This window comes from Drosophila busckii, chromosome 3R (assembly GCF_011750605.1).
Source record: "Drosophila busckii strain San Diego stock center, stock number 13000-0081.31 chromosome 3R, ASM1175060v1, whole genome shotgun sequence".
Taxonomy (NCBI): Eukaryota; Metazoa; Arthropoda; class Insecta; order Diptera; family Drosophilidae; genus Drosophila; species Drosophila busckii.
This window is the reverse complement of record NC_046607.1, coordinates 19,877,824-19,898,773: the sequence shown is the minus strand read 5'-3', so window position 1 is coordinate 19,898,773 and position 20,950 is coordinate 19,877,824. Positions and strand designations below refer to the sequence as shown.

At 40.5% G+C, this 20,950-nt stretch overlaps 1 protein-coding gene across 2 annotated transcripts in view; it reads left to right on the top strand.

Moving 5' to 3' along the window:
* Positions 1 to 20,950, top strand: part of LOC108603015 — a 38,001-nt gene that overhangs the window by 14,822 nt on the left and 2,229 nt on the right. Inside the window, exons 2-5 of one of the 2 annotated variants that reach the window (XM_017991410.1) lie at positions 11,337 to 11,668; positions 13,879 to 14,189; positions 14,920 to 15,204; positions 17,248 to 19,841. In XM_017991410.1, coding sequence (XP_017846899.1) covers positions 11,337 to 11,668; positions 13,879 to 14,189; positions 14,920 to 15,204; positions 17,248 to 19,841 — 3,522 coding nt within the window. The remainder of the gene's footprint in view (positions 1 to 11,336; positions 11,669 to 13,878; positions 14,190 to 14,919; positions 15,205 to 17,247; positions 19,842 to 20,950) is intronic. The other variant, XM_017991411.1, reaches the window with a different exon arrangement.

The following is a 20,950-nucleotide window of genomic DNA, read 5'->3' as shown; positions in this document are numbered from 1 at the left end:
TATAATTTATTATATATTTGTATTTTGTTTAGCATTTTGATAATAAATTTTGATTATAAACTTTAACAAAGCTGCTTTTAATATAAAAATATTTTAATCAGTTACTTTTTATGCATAATTTATTATATTTTTATTTTGTTTAGAATTTTTTTGACATGCATATATTTTAATTAAATTTTTTTATATGCATATATGATTATTGCATTATAATTTTTGTTAAATTTTCTTTTACATTTATTTTGTTTTACATGCACTTAATTGCTTTAAAAACATTTCTTTTTTATCAGCTGCACTTTTATTTCATTTAAAATCAAACAAGTCAAATGTGTTGACAGTTTTTTCGAAATTTGAAAACTGTGTTGAAAACAACAAGTTGTTGCTTTATTTGTTTCTGTGGCTTTGTTTACACAAAATTTATGTATTTACAATTTCATTTTTTTGTTTACATATTTATGCTGACTGAATGTTTGTGGTTGACATTAACGAGTTGCTGTTGTTGATTTTAAAAAGCATAATGAGACATGATTATGTTGCAACATAGCGTTGCATGTGGCATGCTGCTGCGTTTAAGCTCTCGACTGTGTGTGTGATTAGCGCTAAATGCTTGTCTAGTCACAAGACTTTGATAGGCCACTACAGCAGGCAGACACCTTGAATTGCGCACAACAGCAACAGCAACTTGCAACACAGAGCGAGATAGCAAGAGCGTCGTCTGCACTTAATGACAAGCAGACTTGGCTAGGAGAGATAACAGGCAGAACAATGTCTGGCATGAAGTGTCTTGTCTAATGCTTTTTCTATTTTAAATGCCATGCCACATTTAATACTTAACAGATTTTTGTTGCTGTTTTGCTCGTTTTGGGAAAGTTGACACAATTTTTTTTTTGCGCACCCACAGAGGCCAAAACCGTGAGCCTTTCACTTGACTTGCCAACAAGGTGGCAACTTGGCAACAAAATTCTGTTGCCCCTTTATAATCAGGATGCAGCAACTTTCTCTCAGTCAGTCTCTTACTCTTGTAAGCAAATCGTTTGCGGTTGCTACTCTTTTGATTTCATTTAATTAACCACAAGAGCAGCAGCTGCTGCAAAGTTCAAAAGTGCAAAGCGCTTTCTAAATTTTTTCATTTGTATGCTCCACATAAATAAAAAACAAACAAATGTCACCCTAGAGAGCAATTTATACTCTGACTGCCATAAATTTAATGCTAAGCTAAACTCAATTTGTCTAGCTATGTTGCAACAATCAGCTGTTAATGCAGTTGCATGCAAATATTTGTCTTGTCTTGCATGTAATTCAATCTGATTGCCGCCGCTTTGCAAGGGCTTCCAGCCAAGGGCTGACATCTTCGACTGCTGCAAGACAGGAAACCATAAAAATATCCCTTGAGCCGAACATATGAGTAAATGAATGATAAGTGTATGCCTTGAATTTCATTCAGCGTAAGAGCGAGAGCGCAAGGACTCGTTTGCCTGCCTGCCAAGCAGCTCCTGCTGCTAAGCACTTTATACCTGCCTGGGAATTTTTTGCTTGTCTTTTCCTCACTCTAGCGCTGACATTGTCTTTAAGGGATAGACACTGCGCTGCTTGAACTTAAGCAGCCCTTGTTTGCCACTCGCTCTCTCATTCTCTCTCTCTCTCTCTCTCGCTGTCTTTGTCGCTTGAAGTGTTGCCAAATGTTTGCATCATTTCCTGTTGTCTACTTTACGGCGCTACAAAAGGCTTCGCCGCCTGCGACGCCAGACACTTTTGACTTTGTATTTATTTTAGCGCAGGGTATCAGCAAGTGCCAGTTTAAACTTGCAACACGTGCCTCAAACTTTGCTGCAAAACTTTTGCTGCTGGCTGTGAATTTAATACGCAGACTGCTTGGCTCTCAATGCTGAAAAGTGTCGCCAACGCTGCTGCGCCCTGAGCTAAGTGCCACTTGGCGTTGTTGCTGCAGCTGTTATTGTTGTTGTTGTTGCAAGTTAATGTAAAATGCATTACGCAACGCTCTACTTGAACCTCGACTACAGCGCTGAACTCGCTGCCATATGCACAACAGCAGCCCTGGCTGCCCTTAATAATTCCTGACTAAACATTTAATTAGGATTTACACACACACAGGCACACACAGACGCGCTGCTTGCAACGCGCATAAATCTAAATGCTAATGCATTTTTCAATTGTGCCTGACTTTGTAATTGAATAGGGACTTTGCTGTCTGCCACACACACTTGGGTAGCTGCCACTTTGATTAGCTTTTGGTGTCTATGACTAATTAGCCTAGCTGGAGTTTTTTTTTAATAATCAAAGCGCTGTCATGTGAACCAACAACATAATTTTGTTTTAAACTTAATAAAAATGTTGAGCTACAAAGAAAAGCGCCGGCAAGCCAAGACTGTTAGTTATAAAGTTAATAAAATATATGTTGCTTATGCTTTCGCTTTAAATTGTTAAAATATTTTGAAGCACACACTTTGAAATTAGTGTGCGCTTTGTTTTTTATTTTGATTGGAATCGTGAGTAAATATAATTTGGCGTTGATCAGCAGCCCAAGCTCCAACTCCATTATGTTTACCTACTTTACATCCTCTTTATGCTGTTTCAGCTTTTGTTATTGCTTAGCTCATTAGTGAGTGTTGCTGGCTGAATTTTAGATACACTTTGTTATATAAAAAAGCAGCAAGCAGCTTCGTTATAACAAATACTATAGCTAGACTATATGTTAATCTATAGTAAGCACTATAGCTAGACTATATGTTAGCAATCAATTGCTAGAGACTTTAGTTACACTATGTTACTCTATATGTTAGCAATCAATTACTAAAGACTTTAGTTAGACTATATGTTATTCTATATGTTATATTCTATTTTATATCTATGTGTTATTCTATTCCAAAAACTATAGCTAGACTATATGGTAGCAATTAATCGCTACAGACTTTAGTTAGACTTTATGCTATGCTATATATTTTGCTTATACATATGTTTTTTTAAGTAATTTGGCAGCATTAATTATATTAAAATATATTAAATATATGCACAACTTTCTTATGCCTGCAACTTAGAATTAAATTCGAACTTATTTTGTTTCTAATGTTGTCTAAATTTGAAATAGCTCTGAGCGCTACTCAATAATTTTCTTTAGTATTTTCTAAAGTGTATTTTGTAGTTTGCCCGCCTTTGTTTGCTCTTCTTCTTCATTGCTTTTATATGTCTACCTACTTTATATATATTTTTGTCTATGCCTGTGCGCGCTCTCAAATTTGCTTCTAAAGCAATAAGCTCTAGTCATGTTCCCAAGCTCAGCTTGAGCACATAGTTCAAGGTTGTAATGTAATTTCAGTTGCCTCGGCAGCTTCTCAGCAGCTCAAACGTGTAATGTGACTACGCCAAATTGTTGTGGCAGCCAAGACGAGTTCGAGTTCCAACTCTAAGTTAGAGTTACAGATACAATTTACAGATTGCCTTTTGAGTCGAAGGCGGCGGCGGCGGCATCAGCGGCACAGCGGGTTGTGGATACTTGGGCTATTTCCACGAAATTGCTAAACTCGTTTTGCCGCTCACTCGCTTGCACTTATAGCTTGGGCACGGATATTTTGTCGAGTGTACTTCAATTGAACTACTCAATGCTAACTCAATTGCTGCGGCCGGCCTAGGGCCAAATTGCTGCCGCTGCTGCTGCCCATTACCATAACAGCGCACTTAAAGTCAATTGAAGCACACACATGCACACACACCCACACACACGTTAAAAATTCCAGTTACAGTTTGAGAATTTATGCCTAAGCCGGATATCGCGCCCATAACTCACAGACGCTGCTGCTGCTGCTGCTTTCACTTCCGCTGACGCTCTCTCTGCGCATTTTCAAGTTCAAGCCAAACATTTGCGCTAATCTTCAAGTGTCAGCTGCAGCATTTTTTATAAATAAAGTAAATGCATAAACAAATGCCGCAGCATAAAAAAAGCAAATACAACATGAAAGGTGCCAGAGCAAATGAGCTGTTAACACAAGCAACAGACGACTCCCCCGAAAAACAAAAATATGCCCAAAAATGTCACACAGCATTAATAAAGCGGCGATCTTGGAGCAGCAGCAGGGGCAGGCAGCACTCAAACCCAATAGCAATGTGAAAATTCTTTGCCGTCGCTGCTGCTGCTGTTGTTAATTTTAGACTCTCGCACGCATGGAAAAACCCAATAAAATTTTTAGCTGCTGCCTATTTTTAACCCTCGTAGCTACTTCCGCAGCAGCAGCACATCCTGAGGATGCTGCTTGAGCCTCTTAATGATATCAGTTGCGCTGATCGACGCTGCTGTAAATAGTTTTGAGCTAAAACTTATGCCCGTAGTTCGAAAACTGCATGTCACTTGAATTTATTGCTCAAACAAAAGTGCACCCCACAACTAAAAGTCAATTCGACTGCCAGTCCGTCTGTCTGTCTGTGAAATGCATTTTTCATTTAATTTTCGTAGCTGTAAAATCGATTGATGAACAAAGGGCCAGAGCGACGCTCTCATGATTGGAAATTGTACAGCCAAATGTCGGGCTGGCTGCCATACCAATCCCAATCCCAATCCCTATCCCAAATGTGTGTAGGCGGCTGTGAAAACATGTTGCAGCCACTCGCTCCCAAAAATGTTGCCTAAGGCGCTTTTAATTAGCTACAAGAGTCGCGTCGCGTTGTGGCTGCAAAACTTTTATGGCCAAAGTTGTTGATTAATTAGAGCAAAAGTACGCAACACAAATTGCTGTCATGACATACGAAAGTCGTAGGTCAATTAATTTAAATATAAAAAAAGCTACGAAAAAATTATAGCAGCGGCACTTAATTAACTGCGTGTGTGTGTGGGCGGTGGGTCGGTCGGTCGGCGCTATTAATTGCAGCATAATTGTTACAAATTGTTGTAAGAATTAACATGAGCCAATTGTTGAGCGAGCGATGACAGCAGCGCGCAGTTCAAGATAAAGCACAAGTCAAAGATTATGCGAATAATAATGCTTATGAGATAATAATATCTATAATAATACTACTTCTACTACTACTACTACTACTACTACTTCTACTTCTACTTTTCTACTTTCTACTGACACAAAATTTCCCAGCAGGCAGCGTCTTCTAACTACTACTACTACTACTCTACTACTTATACTTCTACTTCTACTACTACTTACTACTACTTACTCTGCTACTTCTACTTCACTACTACTCTACTACTTCTACTTCTACTTCTCTTCTACTACTACTACTACTACACTACCTGCTACTTTCTACTCTCTACTACTAACTTATATTATTGCTACTACTACTACTATTCTTACTACTACTACTACTACTCTACTATACTCTACTTTCTACTTTACTTACTCTTCTACTTTACTTCTATACTACTACTACTGACTACTTTGTCCTTTCGGTGGTTTTTATTTATGTTTCCCTCTATCTCTCTACTCTACTATACTATACTATACTACTATACTACTACTACTACTACTACTACTACTACTACTTCTACTTCTACTTCAACTACTACATCTACTACTACTACTACTTCTACTACTACTTCTACTACTACTCTACTACTACTTCTACTACTACTTCTACTACTACTTCTACTACTACTATCAATAATAATAATGCTAATTTCTATAATAATCGTACTAACATATTTAATACTACTATTTCTACTACATTTTTTTATGAATAATACTACTACTACTATCTCAGACACTATGACTCCTACCAATACTATATCTAATACTACTACATCTACTCATAAATGTTTAAAATGTATTCCATATTCTTAGCTCTTTATGCTTAAACTTAAAACTCTTGATTGAGCTTGAATATTTATAAGAATTTCTATTTATTAGAAGCAAGTCTAAGACTATCGAAGATTATAAAATAATTAAACTAAGTGCTTAACTATTTGTACTTCTCACAAAACTGTAAAATTTAACTTTATCTATAATGTATATAAAATATTTACAAATAAACGCAAACATCCCAAAACGTGTCTTGAATAACAATATTGATATTATCAATAAGAGTTCAATGCTTTTGTTTTGCTTCACAGCCAAGCCCCTCAGTTCAAAACTTGTTAGCCATAAATAACTTTAAATCGGCGCAGTATTGAACTTTTATGTCAGCTTATGTTCGAGCTAATCAGCTGACTTGCCCACTTGCGTGGGTGTGTGTGTGTGTGTGTGGCAAACCGTTATAAATCAGTTTTTAATAACGCAGCTGCAGCACAAACAAAAAGTCAATCGCCAATTTTTAGTTAGCCTTAAGGCCCTAAAGCCATGAAGGCTTTAATGAGATTTGTGCGCAAATCCAATTTGGGACGCATAAAATTTCTAGTTGTCATATTTTTGCTTACGCGGGTTTGTCACATTGCAACACATTTTTGGCGGCTTGCGCTCTCTCCACAGAAATTTGTTGTGCCCCTTTTTTGTTGGTTGTTGGTTGTGCAATTTATGTGCAGCTTGCTACGCTCTTGGCCACAAATGTTGCCAGGGCTTCGTTTCAATGTTGGCAAGCGAAAATTTGCTAAAATAGCAGCAGCTACCACATTAAAACTTTGTGTGCATGTGTGTGTGTGTGCTTTATGACACACACATACACACATACATATATATAATATGCATATGTATTGTGCCTTTTAGCTTTTGTCTGCTTTAGGCGGCTCGTTCGTTTCGTTTCGTTCGTTGCTCGCACATGTGACTTTTGCTATTTATGTATTTAATGCTTTTGGGGCTTTGTGTGTTACAAATTTTACCGTTAGACAGAGCGACGCGTTGCTTTAAGCTGCGCATAAATCACACGACCCGTTGCCGTTGCCGTTGCCGGCGCGATAAGCGAAGCTTTTTCATAGTCAAGGCTTTAAAGCTCAGCTCACAGACTCAGCATCATTTATAAAAAGTCGTATACTTGATATTGTTGTTGCTGTTGTGACTTGTTTGGCAGTCAAATGCAGCCTTTGATAAATGAACTTGAGTGCAGGTAGATGTAAATAAATCTTATAGTAAACTGAAGTGCTAGTCAGTCTTAAAATTTAAGAAATAATAAATCAGCATAAATAATAAATATAGAAAAATAACCAGCAAGCAAAACTTAAACTTGCATAAATCATTAAGTTATGTAAAATATGCAAAACATTTTTTAATTTAATTTAGCTCATATTATATATTTAAATGCATTAATCTTGCTTCAAACTGAATTTGATTTAAGCGCGTTTCATGCTTAAAGCATAATTTTGATATTGAGCACATTGCATTAAAATAAAATTTGATTTTAAGCTTATAAATGATTTGATTTTAAGCTGTATTAAAAATATTTAAATAATTTTTTAAATTTAATTTAGCTCACATTATTGAATGCATTAATTTTGCTGCAAACTGTATTTGAATTAAGCGCAGTTTTATGCTTAAAGCATAATTTTGATATTGAGCACATTGCATTAAAATAAAATTTGATTTACAATAAATGCTTAAAGCCAAGCATTAATAGTAAAAATATTTAATAATTTTTTTAATCTTAATTTATTATTAGACAGGAATTGTTATTTAATTTGATTTACTGATGTAAAAATTAAGGCATAATATGATATTGAAATTTATATCCACTCTAAAAAATTAATTATTTGAATTATTGTTGAAATAATTTATCTGAATTAAATAAATACTTAATTATAATTATTTGCAAAACTCAATTGAAATTCTATACCAATTAAATAAATAAATTATTAAATTAAATAATATCAACTGATTTCTCCTTGCATTCTTTGTCTAATTTCATAAATAATTTTAATCTATATTTTATTTTATTTCATTATTATTATTAATGTATTTCCTTTAACTGACAGCGCATTTAGCATTCGTTGTTGCCTGTCTGTTTTTTTTGCAGCCACTTTTGTTGCTCGTTGCTTTATTAATTTAACGCTAGCAACTTTTTTCTCTCTTTTTTTTTTGACGCTGCGTCTGTTTTTATCGGCAGCGGATGTTGCAGCGCAGGACTTTCATTACAGTTTGGCGCGTCTGCAACCAAAATGTGACCCGTAATTGCTTTAAATGCCATTACGACACTTACGCACCAGCGCAGCGGGACAGCGGGACAGTCGGCAGCCGAGAGTCCGAACCCAGAGTCGCGAGTCCAAGTGGCACTTGGGGCACTCGCTTTGGAGTGGCGGCGGCTCGTTGTCTGCCTGGCTGGCAATGAGCCAAAGGCCAAGGGCAGGCGACGGCGCTTGCGTCTGCAATTGTTTTTTTTTCTTCAGTTTGCTTTAAATAATTAAATTAAGCTGGCCAGTTGTAGTGATTGGCAACTGCCACTCGTTGCAATTAAGTTGCTTGCCACAGTCAGAGTGCAATGAACTCTCGTGCTGTCTGTAAATCATTTGCAGCTTAGACATTATCGGCACAAGATTCTTTTTTGGGGCGTAAACAGCCAGCTCTTGCCACATGCCACATGCTGCACGTATGTACGTGCCTCGTTGCCTGAGAACTTGTTTTTGTGCAAATTATGCTACAGAACGCGTCAGTCTATGACAGATTGTATCAGCTCGACTAGGCAACATGCCGCATTTACTTGCCACAACACACACACAGAGACATAGACACGCATTTGCGGTCGCCGCACGTAGCCCAAAGCCACTTGAGTTCACCACCCCCCAACACAGCAGCAGCAGCAAATGCTATCAATTTATGACTTGATTCTAATAAAATGTCAACGCCAGTTGCAAGTTGCATGTGCCACCAAGTGTGTGCAACTGAAATCTCGTTTATTTTGCAGCTTTGGTGTCAATGTGCCAAACCAAAGGCCTAACACTCGCATCTGAATGAGCTCTGGGGCTTATTGGTTTTGTCATCATGTCTGTGATTTTGATTTGTACGCAGCCATAAATTTCAGTCGCGCTGAATTGACAATTGTCAATTGTCAAGCGACTAAAATATGATACAATAGCGAACATGATATATATGCTGATATAACTCAATCAGCTTGATTGCAATGCAAAAAAAAAAGTAATTCGAGCGCTTAAGCAATTTAAATAAATTTTGCAGCTATACAAAAGTTAAGCTAAATAAATAAAGCGTATGTGTGTATAAAGCTTTAATGACTGTAGCTGCTTTGTTTTCTATATTTATTTATCGATAGGCTGCGCTGTTTACAGCAAAATTCTTGCGAATTGTTTGTCTGACATTGATAAACGGCAGTAAAAGGCCAAAGACTACGCGTCGGATGCGTAATGCAGCAACAGCGCTGGCAAGTCTGGCCAAGCAGCACATATATATATATAAAGTACTAAGCAAAAGCAAATGACTGCAAGTTCAATTTAATACTTTGCCTTTTTCTCTTGCTGTCGCCCAAAATTAAATATGTAAATTTAAAAATATAAATAAAACTTATGCAGCGTTAATTTGTCATTTCCTGCGTGCTTCCTGCTGCACCTGAGCAACGCCTTAATTGAAAAAAATATACAAAAATAAAATTTTGGCAGTCACTGCTGCTGCTAACAGTGGCATGCAACGTCAACTTGCTGCATGCTATGCCATAAAATTGCACAAATTTAGCGCTAGGCTGCAACTTGCCACAGTCAGTGCCGCCTGCTGTATCTTTAGCTGCTGCTTCAGGCTTTGTTGTTTTCATTACCAAGCAGCAGCAGCAGCAGCAGCACATGGCCGCCTATTAAAACTTATATATGTGGCATATATATATAAGTGCAGCAAGACGCAGCGCAGACGTTACGTCCAAGGCTTTGGCTGTCAGCTGAATTAAATATGCAGCAGCCTCCTCCCAGTTGCTTGGGTGATTAAAGTTAATTACATTTTTTTATGGCTTGCAATATTTTTGCCATTTTGGCTTTGATGCGTAATAACTTGTCCTTGCAACTCCAATGCTTGCCACTCTATTAAAATTGTGTGTGCGCTTTGTTTAAACAAAATCACAGTCGTGATACAAACAGCAGCTAAATTTGTTATTGTTGCCACAAATTGTAGCATGCGTCAGCTTTCTGCGTATTACAAAACATGCACATGAATATTTAAAATAGAGCAGCTGGTACTGTCTGCTTATTGTGAAATTGATGACGTCAACAGCAGCAGCAGCAGCAGCAAAAGCTCAAATGCTTTTCCAATTGCAACGCACTTGTCTGTGTGTCCTTATGATTCGCAACTGGTTAAAGCGCCATTACATTGAGCTTGCAACCAAAACTGTTGCAGTGGCATCAGGGAATCAGAATCAGTAGTGCAAATTGAGGTGCGATGTTCCAATGCTCCGGCATTGTGGATCTTCTTCACACCTGGACCCACAATGCCGTAACCTGGGAGCATTGGAGCAGTAGATTTCAATTTCACACTAAGGATTTCTGTGCGCTTCCCTGAAGTAGGCAGCGGGTCAGTAGTTTATTGATGCAGCTCGGGTTGCAGCAGTGTTGCCATATTGGCTTATTAGAAGCTAAAACTAGCTTGAAATCTAGCTTATCACAATATGGCAAATTGATTTCATAATTAAATTAAATATTCAGGCACTAACAATTTTGTTTTCTTTTTTAAGTCTTCACATGAATTTTGTCTAGTGTTGCCAACTTTTGAGGCCCTGAGTTAGCTAAAATGAGCTTTAGCGCCTAAAGAAAAAAAAATATCTCTGTTCGAAAGCCAACTTTTATAAAATAGCTAGAATTCCTGCTAGCCACTAACTTTCCACTGTTGCCAGATTTTAAGAGGCAGATTAAGGAAAAAAATAAGGTAGAATAAGCTAGATTCAAATAATGGGATTCACTTATGTGAAGAAAGTTCGCAGAGTAGTAAAACCCATGGTAGAATAATACAAGGTAGCGGACTCCGCTCTTAGGCTACTTAGCTTCTTCTTCCTTTTTGCTGCTTTCTCGCTCTTGCTCTTTTCGTTTTGTATACGGTGTGAGCGAGAGCGAATGAAGCTAAGTACCCAAATACTCAAAAAGAAGAGAGCAGTCCGCTACCTTGTATTGTTGTATCATGGTAAAACCTATTCATGAGTAAGAAAAACAAAAAGATCAATGCCTGCAAATTTTATTGAATTGTGAAGACCAAAGACCAACATTTAAATAAGCTAGATTTCAAGCTTAAATCATTTTAATTGTTTTGCAAGCTGTTTGATCTTAAAATAAGCTAGATTTAGCTTATAATAAGCTAATATGGCAACACTGTGTGTATGCCACATTTTCTTTTCAAAAACATTAGAACTGGCGGGAAAATAGCTGCCAATTTATCAGGTTTTGACGCACATTTAGTGTCTGGCTTATTTTTTGCCTCAATCTAACTTATGTTGCCTCTCAAATTATGAACTTAAACTAACTTTTGTCTCTCTTGCAGCTGAAAGCGACCTGCTCACCTTTGCACAACGCAAGCAACACTATGAGACGGACAAGTCATTCCAGCAGGAGCTCTTCACCAGCGAGTCGCGTCCGCAGAGCGTGCGGCATTTGTATACGGAAGCGTTGAAGGAGCAGCTGCCTTTGCTGCCGCTGACGCCGCTGCGTTCGCTTAGCTTCAATGCTGAGCTGCTGCCGCATGAGGATGTGCTGGATGGCCTAATGGATGCTACAGCTGCTGGCGAGGAGTCGCTGCTGGTGGCCGACACAGACTTTGGCAATGCAAATCGTCGACTCTGCTCACGCATTGATGCTGAAATAGAAATACGTTTGGTAAGTGAGTGAGGCAAGCCCCAAAAAAAAAAAGAGCAGGGAACAAACAGCAGCCAGCCATGTGTGTGGTCTGGTCTGCTGGCTTGCGGTCATTTGCCAACAATGTGGAGCAGCGCATAGTTGGGCCTGCTTGTCAAACAAGTTGAGAGACCACACACATGCCACAAGCAAAAGCTAACAAGACGACGCTGCTGCCCCCAATCAGTTGAAGTTGGCTGTAGCTGAAGCGCTGACTGGTTTTTAATTGACAACATCCCACGCTGCAGACAGTCGAACAAGAAGCAGCAGCAACGAACCTTAGCATAAATTATGACCGCATCAATACGCTTAATCAGTAAATTGCAGTTACTTAATTTGAGCTAACGCGTCCACAGACAAAGCAGCAACATCATCATTAACTTCATTAGCAGCAGCCATTCGTTGTTGTTTATGCTGCTGCAGCATTAGCTAAGTCGCTAGCGTGTTGCCACCATTTGCTGCAGCCAACTGGCTAAACTCGTTTTGTCAGTGTCGCCAAGCTCCACTCGACTGCTGCTTCTTCTAATAAAATGTCTTTAAATCCTGCGCGCATTGCGTTTGACAGCATCTCTCGATTCCAGTTGGCCGCATTTGGCCACAAGCTGCAGCTTCAGCCGAGGCTGCGATTAGCGCACTGCGGTTTATAGCCAAACAACACTATTCATTGCTATTGTTGTTTACTGTTTGTGCCCCAAAGGCAGCAGCAGCGGCAGCAGCCAGCACATTGAATTACATTATTATATGTGGCATGACATTTATGTGCAAATATTTTATCATTCAAACTTGGCTGGCTGGCTCGCCATTGAGCAGCAAACAAAGCGCCGACGAACCGTAAACAACAAAAATATATTGGCAAGTCGTTGACAGACAGTCCGACAGACAGACAGTCAGACGCGCATAAATAAAGTTACACTACAAATAGTTGTAACAATTTTGAAGCCTTCGCGTTTACATTTAATGCAGTTGGCGCTTATTTAATTTAAAGCAAGAAATATTCAATTGGTAAAAAGTTTTGAGCAATGTTTGCATTCAATAAAGTTTCAGTGCAGTTCAGAAAAAGTTATGCTAGTTATGTTGAAAATTTCAAGTGGTTTTTAATACACTTGGCAGTAATAAATTTAAAAGCGGCTATAATCAACTAAAGCGTGCAACAAGCTAAAGATAAATTGCTAAATGCAGCAATTATCACTATAAATCAATTAAATATCCATTAAATTATTATTTTAAATATTTTCAACACTTACTGCATTTTTTAATTCGCTTAACTTTAACTAAATTCAATTTAATACAGCATAAATCTATTAAATTGCCATTGAATTGCTGTTTTACATATTTTCAACATTAGCTTTTTGTACTGCATTTTTTAATTCGCTTCAACTTCAATTAAATTAAATCAATAAAATTGCCATTTTTTTTTTTACATATTTTCAACATTTAATTTGCGTACTGATTTTTTTAATACGCTTAACTTCATTAAAATGAAATCAATAAAATTGCCTTTTTTTTATATATTTTTAACATTTCCTTCGCGTACTGATTTTTTTTTATACACTTACCTTCAACTAAATTTCATCTTATTTGACTTTATCAAATATTTAGCTTTCTTTTATATCAAAGTGTATTTCGTCGTCGTTTGCACTCCACACTTGCTTTTTATTTAAATTGCTTTATTGTGGGTGTGTAGCTTAGCCACAAAAATCTCATTCACTCTCTCTCTCATTCTCCCACTCACGCTCTCGTTCTCTCTTTATTTATCTTACCCACGAGCCACGCTGGCGCTCAAGTTGAATTTCAATTGTTACAATTGACTTTAATGGACGCTCCCAAACTGAAATCAATGAAAACGATTGCGCTTTTTACTTTTGGGGCAAACAAAATAACAGCGCTTTAGATTTATAGAAAAATTGCTGCTTGATTTGATTGCTTTTAATTAGACTGATTGAATTTCAAAGCCAAAGCAGCATAGAAAAAAAAAATATGAACGAACCATTGCGTGTTAACTGATAATTTGGCAAAACCAGGCTAGAACATATTTATTTAAAACTAAGCAGATGCGTGACAGTTGTGTCTTGAGTCCAATTAATTTATTTTAGCGCAAGCCGCAGACATAAAACATAATTTAGCATGTTTACTAATTAAATGTATAAAATTTTAGCAACTCACTTTCTAACTCTCTCTCTCTCTTTCTTTAGCCCGCTGCTATTGAGGATTTACGCAAATGGACTTCAAGCGAGGCGCTGGGTGATGTCACAGTTACGCCCGATTGCATGCATCATGTGGATAGCTCGATTAGCACATCGTTGGTCATTGGCGACAATGGCGTCTTGACGCCCGCGCTCTCTCCGTCCGTGCTGTCCGCCGATGCGCTTGACCTTAGCCAAGCGCCGGACAGCGCAAATCAGCGCCAGCAACAACAGCAGCTTGTTAACGATATCAATAAAGATGTGCCTTTGAATCATCGACTGCCCTCACCCGAGGAACAAACCAAATTAATTGCCTTAAAGTAAGTTTGGCAGTCACTGTTGTTTTTAAAGCTGCAGTTTGGCAGTCACCAATTATTATGCTAATTTGTAAATAAGCAAGCCGAAAATTTTATGCGCATTTCATGTAAATTATTCCACACAATTACATTTTTGTTTGCCACACAAACAAAAACAGCAACAGCAACAAAAAAACAAACAGCGCATAAAAGTTCTGCTGGCTTTAAATAATAATGGGCAGTATTGTTTATCCCTAGAGCTAAAACTTTAATGTAAAAGTTAATGTAATTGCAGTTAGAGATAAAAACTAAATTCGACATTAAAAAAAATAGAGTATTGCTGATAAAAGCTGCAAAGTGTAGCTAAAAGTTTTAGAATTTTCTAAATTGTTCAACTGATAATACGTTAAGCTTTAAAAGAGCCAAAACTAACGAAATTGTAGCTAATTTTGAGCCTATAGTATACAAATTCTTATTTTAATGTAAACAAAGCGTATTGCATAGTCGAGTTGTTTGCCAGCTCTGCTGCTTTTTATTTGTCTTTGTTTTTTTATTCTTTTGTTTGTAACATTCGGGCCAATGCAATCTGTGTACATAAATAAATTAATTAAATTACGTGCATTAACAATGCGGTTAAACAATTTATGCAAGTGTTACGTCGTCAGCGCCACGCCCCAGGCTATGCCTCATTGGTGGCTCCACCACTTCACTTTACGCTACATTGAACTACATACATTGTTTATATCCATTGCAGATACCCCGCCGAGGTGATATCGGTAAATACATCCGGCAAGCATTTCCAACGCATGTGCGCCGCACGCAAATCGACGAGCGGCTGCTATGCCGCCGGCAGCAATGGCCATGCCACCACATCCAGCAGCAGCGCCAGTCCGGACAACAACGAGCAGACCGAGGCCAACAATTTGGATGACAATGTGCAAACCGTGAGTCGTCGCTCCAGATCGCGCAAGGTGCGCGGCAAGCGTCGCAATACCATAGCGGGCATTGATCAAAAGGAAATACAGGATGCAGCCAATGGGTATGTATATCTCTCCAGTGACTCTCAAACTGTACATACTACTTACTACAAAAACTCAGCCCACAGATCCACTGTGTATATCTGCATTTCTTTTTTAAACTATCAAATTATTGTGATAAATTCTATACCAAAATTTGTTATGCTGTTTGAGTAAAATTTATTTAGTTTAATTTACAATGAAATTTTGTACAAAATTTGTGCCTTGTTTAGCTTATGATGTAATCTCTTTTGTTATTAATTTTGCAATTAATTTATTGCGCATGTTAAATGAAAAGCAAAATTTTTTGAATGTTGTACAAAAATCTGTTGTATATATATAAAACGCATTAATTAGCTCAAAATAATTGTTGTATTGTGATTAATATGTGTAAACAAATATAATTTAATAATTTTAGTTGCAATGAATTTAAAATGAATTGATGCAAAAATTTGCCAAAGCGAATTGAACTTTTTTACAGCCAAACTGAGAAACAGCCTAACAAATTACACAAATATTTAAATACACACACATAACACACACACACATGCATACACACATTAATCATTCATACACATATATAAAAACATTCCATTACAAATTGCCAGCTGCCAAATAAATTGAAAAATGTTAGTGAGCGTCTTAGCGTGTTTCTACTGTAGTTTGCTTTGAAGCCATCTAGCGCTGCACACTTCAAACTTCAAAACTGTCGCTATTATTAGCAAAGTCACGAACCACCCACACAGGCGCATGTGTCTAGCAACATTTGTTGCTCAGCAACATGCAGCGCGCCTGGGCGTCAGCCAACCCACTTAGCCACCCACATATGCATGACTGCAGCCGTCGCTGCATCATCAGCATAAATCAGGCAATGCTCTCGCTCTCTCTGTCTGTCTGTCTCTGTCTCTGTAGGATTTGCCAAGTGCCTGCCTATGCCACCAACAACAACAAGAACAACAGCAATAAACAAGGCAACCAAAAATCCAAGGTTTAGCTTGAGTTTTGCTTTATTTTTTTTGCTGCTCTCGTGACGCCTTTTGCTAAAAGTTTCATAAATCTTATTTGTTTTGTTGGCGTCTGCCCACAGTCAGCGCCAACTGCTATGATTCCATTTGACTGCGTTTTATATGCAACATGAGACGCAGACACAGACACAAATACATAGACACAAAGCTATGTGGCATGCATGTGCCAATGCGGTTCAATATCTGTGCGATCAGCACTAAAAATGCAAAGCAGAACCCAAAAAAACAACAGAGAAAACTAAAATACAATTGTTACTCCAACTGAGGGCAAAACGAGGGTGGCTAGAGCAGTTGGAAAGCATATTGCAAAATAAAATATTTCATAACTTCTTTTAGTTTTGTTTACCGCAATTACTTTAACCCAAATAATTCATTTTGCTGCATGTGGCGCACATTTTAGAGAAGAAAATTCAGCTATGCAAAACACTCAATTAAATGAAATTTACTTTGTTTGCCACAGCGTGTGAGATAAAGACATAAAAAGCTTTGCTTATCTGCATAATTAAGCTGATGCCAGATGCCTGCCTGCCCATATATGTGTTTGTATTTGTGTCTGTGTGTGTGTTTTGCAGCTGCCCCAGAAAATGTGAGGCACGCACTCAACTCACAAATTGTAGATGATGTTGTAATCGCTTTTAATAATCTCAAAAATCAAAATGTGTTTGCCTCTAAATTAAACTTTGAACTGTGTGCCATTAATTTCAGCTACAGCTGTAGTTTTAAATATGCGTATGTATGTGTGTGTTTGCTTGTATGTGTGCGAACTATAAATTTAAATTTCTAAAACAAGCAAAAATCAAAGCAATTTAGCAACGCAGGCAGCTCACAATAATTTTTATAGTTAGACAACTGACGCTGTCTCTTTCTCTATCACTCTCTTTCTCACTCTTGTGTGGCAACTCTAACCGCCTCATTTCATTGTCAGCCTTACAATTTTGCTAACCGTAAACCAAACATGTATATTTTTCTTATTTTTATGTTTATTCTACAATCAACAACAACAATCCACAACAAACTCTTAATACAATCCACACCAAACAGCAATGCGGATGCCAAGCAAACGTCAAGTGGTGCGCCTTGCACATCGCCAGCGCCTGTGGCAGCCACAGGCAGCGACGCCTTGACTAAAAAACAAAAGAAGTTCGGACGCTCCAAGTCCAGCGACATATTAAAAAAGGAATCTGTTGCCTTGCCCTACGACAAAGGCAAGAGCACGCTGACGCGCCTCAATTCGTTGAAGCAATGGGGTCGCAATCGCTTCAAGTTTATGCAGCGCAACGGTGACACCAGCCTGGAGACCAGCCAGCTGGACACCAGTGGCTGCAGCTCCCAGAACAGTTCGCAGGAGAAGCAAGAGCTGGCGGCGGCAGCAGCAGCCGATGGTGGCAAGCAGCGCGATATTGATGCCGAGTGCGTGGTGCATGAGCTGATCAAACAAAAGAGTGAATCTAGATTTTCGCACGAACGAAAACCCTCGTATTCCTCCTCAGAGAAGAGCATGAGCGTCAGCAGCAGCGGCCAGCTGCGTGGCAAGTTGCAGCTGCAGCAGGTGAAGCTGCGTGAAACGGCCACACTCAATAGACAGCGACGCAATGGGCTGCATCGTTTGGATGCTGCAGGCAAAGAGGAGCAGCCGCACTCCAGCAGCGGCAACTGGAGCGCCAGCTCCGAGTCTGGACGCGCTTCCATTGGCAGCGAAATTACGCAAGCCAAGTCAAGCGCTTCGAATACTTCGCTGAATGTGTCCAGCTTTCAGCCCTGCAGCAGCAGCGGCCCACCCTCGTCCATGTTGAGTCGCCGACGCTTCCTGAACACCTCCGCCTCCAGCAGCGTCACCAGCGAGGGCACAGCCACGCCCGATTTGCAAAGCGATGCGTGCGCCTATCCCAATCATTTGGATGATGAAACCAGCAGCGCCTACAGCTGCGATACGGAGGGCTACTACACCAGCTTCCATATGGACAGCGGACTGCGCACACTCAAGGAGGAAGAGGTGCCCATGACGCCGCTGCAGCAGAGTTTGCACACCAGCTGCTACAGCTTTGGCAGCCAGTCCAATCAGACAGTGCTCAATGCAGAGAACGAGTATGAGCTGTATGGACGTGGCTCCACTTCGACTACGACAAGCTCTGCGGGCACGGTGTGCACTACGCTGCTGAATGCTGCCGCCTGCGCTGGTCCAGATGTGCCAGAGCGCAGCAGTTCGCTGGGCAAGCATAGCCAGAGTCAAAGCAATAGCAACAGCGCCAGCAGCAGCACCTTGGAGCGCAGCTACAGCAGCAGCACCATAGGCAGCACCTTGGAGCGCACGGGCACCATAAAGCGCAATGTTAAGCTGGATGCAGTGCAGCAGCCACAATTAAGCGAAGAGCCACGTAACGCGCTGCCGCTGCCCACAGATTTGGAGCACTCAGAGTGCTCCGATTTGGAGGGCGTGGAACGCATTGAGCGCATTAAGCAAAAGACCACCATCAATGCCAAGCGCATACCCTCGATGTGCATTATAACACCCACTACAAGCGACGATGATGAGCTGCAATCCCAGAGCGAAGCGGATCGCACGCTAACCAACTTGCAACTGGAAGTGGATGTGGATTCTGATTGCGCTACAGCTGAACAATTAACGCCCACAAACAGCAAAGACCACAACCTCAATGAGCTAAAGCAAACACCCACCAAAGCGCTGGGTGTTGTCTTGGATAAACTGCGCGTAGTGTTGCCAGCAATAAAACGAAGCTCGCCGGCCAAACTCAAACCTAAGCCCGCTGCAGCGAGTGCTGTCAATGATGACAAGCTGTATGACCTGGCAGGCGAATATGTAACCATAGCTGATATAAGCAACAACAACAGCCAGCGCAACAGCAACAACAATTGCAAGCTGGCTAAGCCGGCCGCCGGCAGCGGACTCTCCATTTACTATTCCAGTGACATAGTTAGGCGACCACCCTCCGAGTATGTGTCGCTCAATGAGCTGCCACAGCATTTGCGGCGCAAAGAGCAGGCATGCGCAGCTCAAGCGGCGACGACAGCTGCTGCCTCAGCAGAGTCGTCGTCGTCGTGTGGCAGCAATGGGGTGGAAACGAACGGCGTGCCCATGTACGCTGAGATCAGCGAGCTGCGTGAGGAAAAGTCACTGCTGCAGCCACAGCAACCGAGACGAGTGCGTACGAATGCCGAGGGTCGCATCATCTACGATTCGGACAGTTTGAAGCGACGCAAGGGCGCACACACCACCTTTGCACCTGGGCCGTATGTGAAGGAAACCGAAAGTGCGTTGCTCAGTGCAACAGCAGACGCCGTCACGAGCGAAAGTGCAGCGCCGCAGAACGCCAAATTATTGTTACTCAACGTGGCCAACAGCGCAGTTGGCGGCACTCAACGCAAAGTGGCCAATGTGCGTCCCATTGTAGCCAAGTCGCCGCTTAGCAAAATGGCCGGCGCCTATCAGCAGCAGCAAACCCCAAGCAACTACCAAGAGCAGAAGCAGCTGCTGGCAAACAATACGAATCCTTTCTACGAAACCATTGACCACATGATGCCATCGCCTTCAAGCAAATCAAATTCCAGCACAGGCTCGACAGCAACCAGTTCGTCATCCGCGTCGACCACAGCGTCAGCAAATTCTGTGGAAGAAGGTAAGCAGCAGCGACAGCAACAACAACAGCAACCAACACAGCAGCAACAACAACAACAGCAAGCTATTGTAAATAACACGCTACTACATAATACTATAACAACAACAACAACAAACACTATTAACAACAACAATCAGAATCAGGAGTGTGAGAATGACATTAGCAAGCAAAGCTCAAATTTGTTGCTGAGCAAGTCGAAATTCGCATCAATGAGCAGCATTTCAAGTGTACAGTCAGCATTGAAAGTGAGGGTTGCAACCCCCAATAGCAGCAGTCGCCCCCAAACGCCCCCTGGTACGCCCCCACTGCCGCCTCGAGCGAAAGTAATTGCAAAAATCGCAGCAGCAACAGCAACAACAGCAGCAGATGTTGCTGCCCCCACGCCTTTATCGATTGACCCAATTTGCTTGGGGAGTGCAACAAACGGCGGCGCAACGACGCGCACTGCGCTCAAACGCAACAACAGCTATAGGCTGGCCAATGCCGAGCTGAAGCTGCAGCAGAATAAAGAGAACTGTTTGCCCGCCTTGCAGCATGCAACAAGTACGTTGAAGCTACGCCCACGCAACAACCAATTGCAATTGCTGGCAGCAACTGCAAACGGCGGCGGCAACACACAGCGACGCATTGCCAAATCCTTTGAGCGCCTGGTCGATGAGTTTTCACTATCAACCACTTGCCACGACTCGAGCTATCTGCGCAATAAATCGCTAGAGAACTTTGACGATTCACCAGCGCTGCTCAATGACAGCCAAGCTGCCACTGCTGAGGACAATGACTCCAGCAGCAGCGAGTCTGAAGAGGAGGCAGCAGCTGTGTCACCCACGCCGCCCACTAAATATCAAAAGTCTTTTGTGGAAAGCGTACTGCTGCGTCCTCTAAAGATTATATTGCCCAATGAGGATAATGGCGCGCGTCGTCAGCGTGTGTTGCAAAAGTTTGAGGTAACTGAAATCTGGTAGCCAGCTCAGTTGCAACTTGTCGTTGCCCCTTAAGTTGTGCAGCATCTTGAGCAAACATGCAACATAATTGGCAAACTGTCTGCGCTTGTCTGCTGCGTGTTCAATGGCAGTTGCTAGTGTTGCCACAGTTCAACGACCCTGCCCCCA